This window comes from Alligator sinensis, unplaced genomic scaffold, assembly GCF_000455745.1.
Source record: "Alligator sinensis unplaced genomic scaffold, ASM45574v1 scaffold544_1, whole genome shotgun sequence".
Classification (NCBI taxonomy): Eukaryota; Metazoa; Chordata; order Crocodylia; family Alligatoridae; genus Alligator; species Alligator sinensis.
In genome coordinates, this window is record NW_005841937.1 from 424798 (window position 1) to 436663 (window position 11866).

The 11866-nt window shown below is 42.2% G+C and overlaps 1 protein-coding gene across 4 annotated transcripts in view; it reads right to left on the bottom strand.

Moving 5' to 3' along the window:
* The window catches only part of SEC24D (SEC24 homolog D, COPII coat complex component), a 175863-nt gene that overhangs the window by 61670 nt on the left and 102327 nt on the right, over nt 1-11866 (bottom strand). For all 4 annotated transcript variants that reach the window (XM_025199131.1, XM_025199132.1, XM_025199133.1 and 1 more), the window contains 3 exons: nt 11144-11265; nt 6569-6680; nt 3992-4119 (listed from right to left, as the gene is read on the bottom strand). In XM_025199131.1, coding sequence (XP_025054916.1) covers nt 3992-4119; nt 6569-6680; nt 11144-11265 — 362 coding nt within the window. The remainder of the gene's footprint in view (nt 1-3991; nt 4120-6568; nt 6681-11143; nt 11266-11866) is intronic.

The window sequence follows — 11866 nt, forward strand, 5'->3', positions numbered from 1 at the left end:
TCCCTGCCCCACTGTGGGCTGGGGCATGAGGGTGGAGGGCAGTGGGTCAGGAGTGAGGGGCACTGGGTTGGGACTGGCCATTGATATTTACAAAAAAGGTTGAGAACCACTGCCCTATGCCACCAGCAGAGGGAAACAAGCTCCTGCAGCCCCAAAATGACATTTCTCCTTTTGTCTGTATGTAAGGAATGTGTTAGATTTTGAATGCTGAAACCATAATCCCAAAAATATCAAAAAAGTTTCCAGATATTGGTGGACACCACCCTGCTGATTTGGGGTGTGAGGGATGAGAGCACTAGTGAAGGGAGATGCACAGAACCTTAGAATCTACCTGGCACACAGGCCAATTTAAGCCAGCCTGTGTAATTATCTGCAGATCAAAGAAGTGGATGGCAACCATTAACACTACCACTCTCTTGACTCTGTGCATATCCCAATACAATTTAAAATGTTAACACCTTGAAGGACTTCTCTCTTTCAGAAATGATATGGGGAAAAAGGAGGAGGAAGTAGGAAGGGAGGAAAGACTCCATTCCTCCTTCCCTCCCACCAGCTTGGTGCTGATTCAGAGCCTCCTACATGGTATGGGAAGAAGGGAGGCAGGGGTGGAAGGGCATCTCCTCTTTATTCCAAAGTTTCAGGGAAAGTTTTAAGCAACACTGCACATGCCCCTATTGACTTCAGGGAAATAAAAACAAGGTAAGTTAGAAGAAATCAAGCTATAAGATTTCTGCCCCTTAGAGCTGGGGGCAGAAGAATCTCTCCAGGGCTCTCCGCTGCTGCCACCTTACACTAACCAGATGCAGTAGCTCAACTTGTTGGGAATCTGTAGCCAGGGGTGTTAAAGATTAAGGAGAGCATTTTATAGACAACTCCAGTTGCGATGGATTGAATTGCCTGGTAAAACATTTATTTCATAATACAGCAACAGACCACATAATAGAATCAAAATCCCTACTCTAGATACTAGTCTCTTCTAGAATCTGGTAAGCAGCAGTGGGTCCTATCTTAAAGACTGTACTGGAAACTAACCTAACATGGAAACTGGTCACAAGACAAGATTGTTCCAACTTCCCTAGCAGCTTTTAAACCTAATGCCATAAGCAAAACAGTATGTGAGATGCAAGGTCAAGAAAGACCATTAAGAAGGCAGATATACACATGCAATTTGTAACAGGTGAATTTTATAAGTTAATTTCAATGATAAATGGTTCTCAAAGCCCAATGCATGCTAATTGAAATGTATACTTATGCAGCATTCATGAGCCTATTGCTGCTTGAGTGAACCTAATCCATGCTCATGACTTTTCAAGTTTTATTTTATTAACACTGCAGAGAGAGAATTGATATATGCAATATCCATTCATCACAGTTCATTTGGTTCATACTATACACATATTTTCTAAAGTTCTTTGTGTGATCATAATGCAAAATATATATCTGGCATTAGGAGACCAAATGTCAATTGTGCCATTGGTCTAGTAAAGAGGAATAATCTTACAGCTCTCCTAGGGTTTCTAGATTCTTTAGCTTGTCCTAGTCACACAGATATCTACAGGCATTTCATATATTTCATAGGCATTTTACAGCCACAGTTCACTGAACCTTCATAATATTTTTTCAAGAAGTCAGGACTGAATTTCCTCTATTGTTAGCATGAACTATTTTAGAAACGGCGAAATATTAGACAAACTGTTGAAGTACAGAAATTACAATATGACTAGTTAAAACCGGTTTCCCCTTCACTTGTCTAATAATCAACATATCTTAGTAAGACTAGGCAACAAGCTAGCTCCAATTTATCAGAGTATGGATTCTCACTGTGTGCTCAATCCTGCAATGCAAGTCATCATCCAAAATGCTGCTGAAACACATGTAAGGGAACTCCTATGACATACTGAATACTCTAAAACAGGGGCAGCCAATTATTTTAGGTGGAGGGCCACTTAAGTATTTCTGGGGGCAAGGGGAGGTACTTCTGGTGGCAAACATCAGAGGTCAGGGGGTGGGATTTCCGGTCCCAATATGGTGACCAGGGAGCAGGGCAAGTGTCATGGGGCAGGGCTACAAATGCGGCCCTCAACAGCTCACCAAAACTCATTAAGCGGCCCAAAGAGTGCTGCACATAGGGGCAAGGAGCGCAGCCCATCCGGCCCACCTCTATTGCAGGGGATTTGTGCTGCATGCTTGCAGCTCCCACAGTTGCGCGGCACGGGGGGAAGCCCTGCTCTGAAACCAGCTGCATTCCCTGCCCCCTGCCATGCAGGTCCCAGGACTCCACCAAAAGTGAAGGGGAGCCCCAGCCCCTGCTTCCCTGTAGAGTCCCAAGACCAGCATGGCAGGGAGTGAGGCTTCCCCCAAATCCACACTGAGTGCAGGAGCTACAGGTGCGCTGCACGGAGCCCCCACAATAGAGGCAGGCAGGGCAGGCTGTGCTCCTTGCCCCCACATGCAGCGGTGGATGGAGCTGAGTGACACCAGGTACCATTGCCTGCATGAGGCATGAGAGCCCATGTTTGCCACTGCTGCCTGCAGGGGACTGTACACCATGTGTGGGGGTCCACCTCCCCACCTCCCTCACATACCTACCCTGCCCAGGTGAGCTCCATGCTCCTGTTGCCTCCCCTGGACACAGGCTCTGGGCTGCCTCCAGCCCCAGCCCCACGCTGCCTGCCCCCACCCAGCTGCAGCTCCCTGCCCCCTCAATCTCCGCCACTTCCCTATCTGCTGCCCAAAATGAGCAGGATGCTGGGGAAGCCAAGCAAGTGCCCCCACCCCAGGGCAGCTACAGCCCTTCCGCCCAAGAGGATGGCAGCAAGGCACAGTTGGGGGGCAAGGGGGGGAGGGTACAATTCATTGGTGGGTACCTGTGGGCCAAATGAAAGCATCTGGTGGGCCACATCTGGCCCATGCCGTATTTTGCCTGTTGCTGCTCTAAAAACATTTTGTGCTTGTTCCTGCTCTAAAAACATTATGTGCTTGGGAGACTTGGAAGATTTAAGTGTATGCGAGTCTCAAGTCTCACTTAACACTTGAATGTGGTCAAAGAGGCCATCTAAAAGAAAAACTGTTTAAAATAGTCAGTTTACAAGAAAAGATTCCCTCATTCAAAAACCCATAGCTATAGTACTAATAAATAAAATAAATTAAAACAAATATTGTGGGTAGATTATTTATTACTGTTTGATATCGGACAGCTTTTTTTCCCCCACAAAGATCTTTTTCATCACTGTGATCTTAAGAACAGAGCTACATATTATAGCAGCAACATATGAGGTGGTATATACAAGGCTGGTGGCACTGCCTACTAGTAAGACTGCTAGCATTTCCCCACTGTAAAAGTTGTTTTTATTTTATTAACTCTTCGCCAAGCTGAAAAGGGTTAATATTTCCCATGCTGGGCGTGTGAGATTTTTTTTTTTGTTTTGGAATGTTTTTGTCAAAAGAATTCAGCCATTTTCTTTGAAAGAGGCTAGGGAAAAATATATTATTTTTTCCAGAATAATCCTTTTTAAAAGCTCTAGTTCTCTCATGCTTTGGTTAGGTGCATTTAAGATTTGGAAAAGTATTTCTTGCCCCCCCTGTAAAAATCTATCCAACTTTGGCCAAGTTATAAGCATCTGAAAACAGTAGTACACATAAGATCAGAAGAGACTTCCTAAATTTTAGCAGCAGAATTTCCTGGAGTCTGCCCATGCTTTTTAGGAACTTTCCCTGCAATTACAGCTGTGGGCTAGTCCTGAACCACGAGAAGTAAAATACACTGGAATTTAAAGTGACTTATGGCAGTGGAAGGCAGAGAGAGAGGACAGATATTTTATGGCTAACCTATTCTTTCACTGTCATTTCCACAAAGCTACACCCTGGCCAGAGTGCAGACTGTCTTACAAAATTACTGGTGTAGACAGTTTTTCTAGTCACCAAACACTAAACTGCAACAACAAGCTATATTAAACTATCATGAAGTAGATGACAGCTAATTACTCCTCACCTCACTTGGTGGAACAATAGCAAAAGGAGTGACAATAGCTGCGAGCGGAATCCGAGCCTGTTTGGCCATATCTGAAGAGGCTGGAAAGCAGTATGTTGTACATCGGATGTAACGAGGGCTGGCATTACCTAAAACAAGCAACAAAAAAATAAAACAAAGCCAAAACTTGATAATGACAACATGAATGAAAACGATAGAGGATTCATAATGTATATACCCTAACAAGAGATTCTTCCTCTAAGTGAGTTTCTTCCCACTTCCACCTTACTTATTATCAGAGAACTTAAAAGGATCTTGAGAGCTAGATTTCCATATCCCAAAGGTATGTCTACATTGCAAGATGCAATGGTGTGTAAAGCTACTCAAGCTGGCTGGGTACTGGAAGAATTACAGCTACATTAGCAAAACACAAGTTAAATTTACCCTGTGGAGAACTGCACTAATGTGATTATATGCTTATGCCACCCCTGGCTAGCACAGGTATCTCTACCTGGGACTGTATGGTACAGCACAGACAGCCCCTGAAAGTCAAGGAGGGCTGGGCATTTAACTTCCTAATCACCCTTTTAAAAATCTCTGCCCGCAACTTTAATTCTTGGTTTCTTCTTAAAAATGTTTCTGTTCAAAACTCCTTGCCTTCAATCCTTGAAATAGACATTAGTATTTACAACAAAATTTCTCCACAGAGTTAATCCAAAACAAAAAGAAATAGAGGCTGATCTAAACAGTATCACAAACTTAATTTACATGAAGAGATTTATAGCTTCAAGTCTTAAAGTTAAACATGGACATGGATGCTGAGATACATAAGCACAAGGCACAACAGTCTGCAGATGCCAGGATGGAAGTGGAGTTACACAAGCAAGCAGAAAGTTAACCCAGACAGCAATTTTCGGCTCTGAAGAGAGATTTTGACTAGAGATTGCCAATATGCAACAAGTTAAAGATAGCCGAAGATTTTTTTTTGGGGGGGGGGAATTAAATTTCACTATAGATGCTTTAAAAGTTCATGTTTCCTCTATTCTTCCTCTCCATGTGCATATCTTAAATGCCAAGCTCTTAAAATGGCAGGGGAAGTTGAAGAGAGTTCTTTAATTAAGAATTTTGTCTAAGTTAATATGAAGTTATTCAAATATTTTATTTCAAAATTAGACACAGAAAAATACCATCTCTGTATTTTTAATGTTTCATTCTTGTAGCTGAAAAACTGAGTTCCAGGAATTCCATGGAAGCTACATTAGATAGTCTTTGACAAGCCCTTTGTCACATGGAAAATAGTCAGCCAACCCCATATAAATGTAGTGTTTTTAGGATATGCAATTCTTACTAGTAATTTAAGTAATTATGAACTAACATGCAAGTTTAATTGTGGATTTTAAGACTCAATGGGTGCTTGCAGACATAAAGAAAACCCTAAAAGAAACAAAACCGGCGCTTTAACTCAGCAGGGTCCCGCACTAAGCCAATGCACACCCAGAAGAGGCAGTGCAATACTTCAACCTGGCTCACCCAACATCTATAAAGATAAGCCACTTCAGTGGGGCTTTTTTGGCACTTTTACCTAATAGCTGATGAAATCAGTTTTAGCTAAAAAGTCCCAAAAAGTGCCACTGAAGTTCCTGATCTGTACAGAGGCTGCAGAGCCAGGTTGAAGCAACATGCTTCAGTAAAGCGCAGGTTTTGGTTTTGGTTTTTTTAATATTTGCAAGAAGCCAAAATTGTTATTCCTTCCTTTAATGACATTTTTGAATGTGCTATTGAAGAAGAGACCTCACCTTAGGTAAATTCATCAGTACATGAAGGATTCTCTTTGGAGGTCACAAATGTTTCTGCTCTGAATGTTGAGGTTTTTTGCTCAAGGGCTGACAATAGTAAGATCCTGATCCTGAGAAGAGATGAGCACTTCAACCACCTGTGCTATGGGATGCTCAGACTGTCAGGAAAAGAAAGCCCTAAACTATTACAGAAAAGCCACAATCCTGCAAACACTTATCCTTATGCAGTTAAATTGAAGCTGAAAAATAATGAAGCTAATGAAAATATTCAGGCTCATAAAGCTAGCCATACACTGAAGTATTTGCAGGGTCAATGCAGTTGAGTACAGGGAGTACTCCCATGTTGCAAGCCTGCATTTCTCTCACTTGGATGATTTTGTTGTTAGCAACACTGCCATGGAAATAGGGTAATGGTAAGCACATTGTTCCAAATTACTACATATAGTATCATCATTTCTTTTTCATCCTGCGTTTCTAACCGTTAACTACTTTAACTAATGGCTTAAAAAGGAAAGCTAGTTATGTTTCACAAACACATACAGACCAACTGAAAATAAACTATTAAGGCTACATTATAGATTTTCCTTTCATTTATGGCATGAAAAAATACTGTATATTTAATTTTTAGAAGTGTTGCACATTCAAATTCCACTGAAATTAATGGAAGACACAGGACTGTCAATATTTCTGGAAGTCTATGCATTTGTGTTTTGGTTCCTAGTTACAGAATTCCAAGTTTAAGTGTAATGAAAAGATACATTTTCATCTAGTAAAAAGACCAAGTAATGGCACACAGAGTTACCTTGATCTTGCACCACACAATCTGTGGTGACAAGAGGAGGAACTTGACCTCTGATATTTGTAGCATAAGTTTGACCTCCTCTAGAAGCCTTGTCATTTTCAATTACTTGAATCTGGGGAACAAGCAGCAAAGAACAACATGAGAAAGGGCAAACTATATTTTCATAAAAAGTTTAGTAGTATGCACACCCAATTAACATGATTTACACAGATATGCATAGAAACAGTCTTTCTAATATGTAGATACAACACACAGGTTTCTAAGACAGCCACACACAGAAATCTGTGCACATAGCTGCATATGTAAACTACTGTTTTATAAGCGTGGTTGCTTGTAAGCACTCTATATGCAGGACTCACTGTAGGACCAATCTGTATATATCTCAAAACACCAGAAGCTAATGGCTTGGAAGATAGTGCTAGAGACAGGTTAGCCAGCTGCACAAGTGGGATACTTATGAAAAAACTACACAGGCTTAAAATCTGCAGTTTCATATAAACAAACTCCCAATTCTGGATCTGATCATCTCAGCCCCTCCAGATAAAACTACAGGTGACAACTGGGACTCAAGGTTATTTTTGCATCTGCAAAACAATGTTGCCCGCCAGTGCACCTCATAACCAAGTGTATGAATAATCCATCAGTTAATATTCTCTTCCTGGCTGAGCTACCTTTTAGTGTTGCCAGTCAGGTACAATGGTGTAGAACTTTTGAAAGCAGCCCTATGGCATTCAGCACTATCATTCTTCAGAGTCAGCTTGTCAAGCTGTGTTAAGTTAATTCCTAAGAAGGCAGCAAAGGTAAGCAACCATTTGCTTCTTAAGCCCTATCTAAAACACAAAGCTCCACTAGTTTAAAATTAAATGCAAAGCACTGAACAGATTTCATTACATAGGGGAAGCTCTCTGTGGACAGCTGTATGCACATTTAAACCTGGTTTACAGCAGCTAAGACTGCACCTGCCATTTACTAATACATGAAGGATTTACAAAGACTGTCAGTCAGAAGCCAGAGAGACAAAAAACCCCAAAACCAAAGTTAGTATGGAACCCATTAATTTCTATCCAAAAAGCATTGTAATACTAAGGAAAAAAAATAACCATCTTGGGCAGGTAGCATTTGAACCCTTTCCTAGACTAATTAAACAGAAATTTTACACTTAAATGTCATATCTGCTCTTCATGTAATTTTTATGTATTGCCTTTTGGTATGCAATGGGGTTCCTTGGAGATTTCTCCTCCGTCTTGACTTACATACCTACTGCTAGCTCTTTGCACCAAGGAAAAAAATATTTACTGTAAAAAAAAGAGATGATTGTGAGCTATTTACAGATTCAGCTATGTGGAAAATACATTCAGATGGTGCTCAATGGTTAACTGACCTACGCATATCATTATTCTTGGAACTAGTTTTTGACAAAGCACAGATGTTGCTTTCCAGAGATGTTGTTAGAGGACAGATCAACTGTTAACATTTGGAAGAAAATATAAATCAACACTGGCTGTGCAGAAAAAGTAAAATTTAACTGGCAAAACCTATTGCAACTTGATCACATAAAACACAACAAGAAAACATGCACATGGTGATACTTCTCATTTTGAATGAGCTCTTTTGCCCTCTACAGAAATGTTCTGGGTCAATGTCTCTTTTAAACATGTCATTCTGATCCTAACTGTGCTGCTAAAATAAACCTTTTAACCTCTTTGAACAGTGTTTTCTAAGTCAAGGCTGTTTATTCTACTATGGTAATTGAAACAAGACATCAGAACATGCTTTTATACCAGGGATTTTTTTTTGTTAATGTGACTGAATATTTTATCTTCCTTCATGAAAACATGCTATCAAATGGTGAGATGCTTAAAGATAATCCATTAAAGGCAATACTGACATTTGCAAGTTATATAAGCAAATGTATTTCTAAGCATGCATTTCAGCTACTTCAGTTACTTAGCCTGATCATCACCTCAAATAAAGGGAAATTGAGTTTTTATAGAAAATAGCAGAGAACATTTTTCCAGCATTACTTCTGTAGTTAGTATTAAACAGTCATTGGATAAAATACATAATTAGTTGTGGGAACAGGGAATGACACTTAAGCAAGTGCCCTCACCACTAGGCTAGTCATATTCTCTCTGCCTAATGAACCTTGAGTTGTTCTCTCCTTAGTAGTTCAGCATCAAGAGGAAGTGCATATAATGCCCACTCCTAGACAAGTCATCAACCTGGTGATTAGGGCAGTCATTAGGAAGGAGTGGAAGTGTTGGTTGCCCACTTCCTAAGCAAATATTCTAACTGCTAGACTATTACATAAAAGGGGATGTACCACCACCACCACATTCTCCTCCTCATTCTCCCCCAGCTGTGTGTTAAGTACATCCCACCAGACAGAGCCCCTCAAAAGATTAAAGCAGACACATATTTTGGCCTTGGCCTGCATTACTAAGTGTAAGCTCAAAGTTCTGCAGACAAAGCACCTCTGTAATAGCCAGACCTGCAACTCTGCACCAATGATTTAACCAACCTCTGCCAAGCAGGGTAAGGTTTTTGCCACCATGCAGCAGATAGATGAAAGCATTCAAGTATGCCAGTGCCTCCGGCAGTTGGTGCTTTCTATGGGTGCACTCCATACTCTGCCAGCCCAGCTACTGAGTGGAGCTCTATAGAACCTTGAGAGTATCTTGTGCACATATTCTGGCAGCTGCTGCCTGACACCAATATTTCTGGCAGCAGAGACAGGTAAGTGTCACAGCCTAGTTTCTGGAACCATTTTGGGCTTAGGCCCGAGTGAAGCACTAAGCTGCTCAGCCCCATCAAGACTGAGGCAATCTGAGGCAGGCACAGAGATGCAACAGTAGGAGCCTCAGGAACTTTAAAGTCAAAGAAAAAGGTGAACTAGGAATCAGAAACCTCCAGGATTCAGCAGCAGCTGAACAAAAGTTTCCAAGACTATAATTTTTTATTTAGGCATCTAAATATTGCATAAATTCTAAAAATAACATCATAAAAACAGAACCAGATTCAATAAACGGTTAGATATTAGGGCTGTGAGAAATTTCAGCAACTGTTTCATTTCAGAGGCATTTCAGCCCATTTCAGCACTTGAAATGCCGAACTGAAATGAAACGGGAGGCTCCGAAACCATCCTTAATGTTTCAGAAAGGTTTCATATGTTTCGGAGGCACCCCCTGGGAAGAGTCTGGCACAGCCCCGCAACCCTCCTTTTAAAATGTTGTGAGGCTGCAGCCAGGCAGGGGATGGCGCCAGGCAGGGCAGCCATGGGGGCTTCTCGCGCAGCTCCCTGCAATTGGGGCAGAGGCAGGCACAGCTGGGGGAGCCGCGGGAGAAGCCATCCCATGGCTGCCCTGGCCAGCCTCAGCCTCTCGGCACTTGGGGAAAAAAAACAAAACAAAACAACCGCCAACAAAAAAAACGAACCCCCCCCTCCAAAACCCCACGCTCACCAGCTGCAGCAGCGACATTGGGGCCTCTGAGGGCTCGTGGCAGAGCCCCCTTGCACAGCACAGGGATTGCCCCTCCCCACTTGGCACCCACACCACAATTGTCACATTGCACGGGTACAGTGCTGCTTGGCAGGGCGCTGAGTGCTGTCTGGGAGCTGGGGGAGGGCTCCACCTTGCAGCCCCAGTGACCCCAGCTACCAGACAGTGTACAGCAACCTACCAAGCCACACTGCACCTGCACCATGAGGCAGCTGCCACGTGACTGCCAGGTGCGGGGGCAATCCCCACTGCCCCCAACTGTCCCATACTGCGCAAGGGGACTCTGCCACAAGCCCTCAGAGGCCCCAATCGCCACTGCTGCAGCCAGTGATTGTGGGTTTGTTTGTTTTGTTTTTTTAAGTGCCAGGAAGCTGGGCCTGGGAAGGGGATGGGGCTGGGCAGGGCAGCCATGGGGGCTTCTCCCATGGCTCCTCCACCTGGGAAAAGGCAGGCATAGCTGGAGGAGCCATGGAAGAACCTGCAGCCACCCAGCCGTGCCTCTCTATCCCTGGCTGATGCAAATCAGCGCCAAAACAGCATCGAAACTCCAAACAGATTCAGCCGAACCGAAACAGAACAGTGATCCGAAACACTGAAATGAATCACTGTCCTCCGAAACTGCCAAATCTGAAACTGAAACGAAACATAGCTGTTTCGCACAGCCCTATTAGATACCTAAAGTAGATCTTTTTGGAGAAAGAAGAGATGGTTATTCGTTTGCTTTTCAAGTAGAAATAATGTGGATGAAGCCCTAGGTACTGATCAGGTATTGCACAAAGGGAAACATATTGTATAATATTATCACATTAAGAAAAACTGAATGATATGCTCATAAAAATAGTACTAAGGCTGCACACTGCTGTTACATTATACCCTACAGACAAGATTTTCCTCCAGACAGAGAATTCCACATAAATAATTATAAATATATCCTATAAATCATTTCTAAACAAAAAGAAAAATGACCAACAAATAACAGTGAAATAAAAGAAGAAACGTTAACTTTTACAATTTTTGCCAGCACAAAATGTTTTTATGAAAAGCAGTTCACTGCTAGAAGTCCCTTATTACTTACTGGGCTTGGAATAGAATCAGGATCAAGCTTCTTCTGCGGTGGACCTGCAAGTTGGCCTGGACCACCAGGAAAAGCACCAGGATAAGAGAGCTGAGATCCTGCCATCTGAGGGCCATAGTTTGCTGCAGCATTACAAAAAAAAAAAAGTCATTGACAAATTTTCATCAATGCAACATGAAGTTCTTTCAGGGTTCTATCAGATGTCTGACATCTGCCTTTTCCATCAAAGTCCCAGTGAAATCAGTAGATTTTGGCCCTTTTATTTTATTTTATTTTTAAAGAAAGCATGTGTCATGGGTTTCTTAGTTGTTTAATATGATTTGTCCGATTTTGCATTGGGCCCTAATCTGGGCTTCTATTTTTATGGATACAATTTTGTAAGTGCAGATAAGTGTACCTGAATTTCTGTCTAGTGTTTATTACTTCAAAGATAAGCCTCAAGGTAGGCATGGTACATCCAGAGACAACAAAATGCATGGGCCACTATGCACTATGGTCTGGTCTGTAGGGTCTTCCATGACCTAGATGGACTTGTCAGTACACAAGGTCTTGCCGTTAGGGAACACAGGTCCTGTCTAGTTGGTTTGAAAACTAAAGAGCCAGAAAAAAAGACAGGGGTGAACCTACCTGGACCTGGTAGAACAGAGGATTGCATTAGCACTTATTTATAATTTTCAACACCACAAAAGACAATTTGCAAAAGCTGCTGCTGGCAGTCAGTGT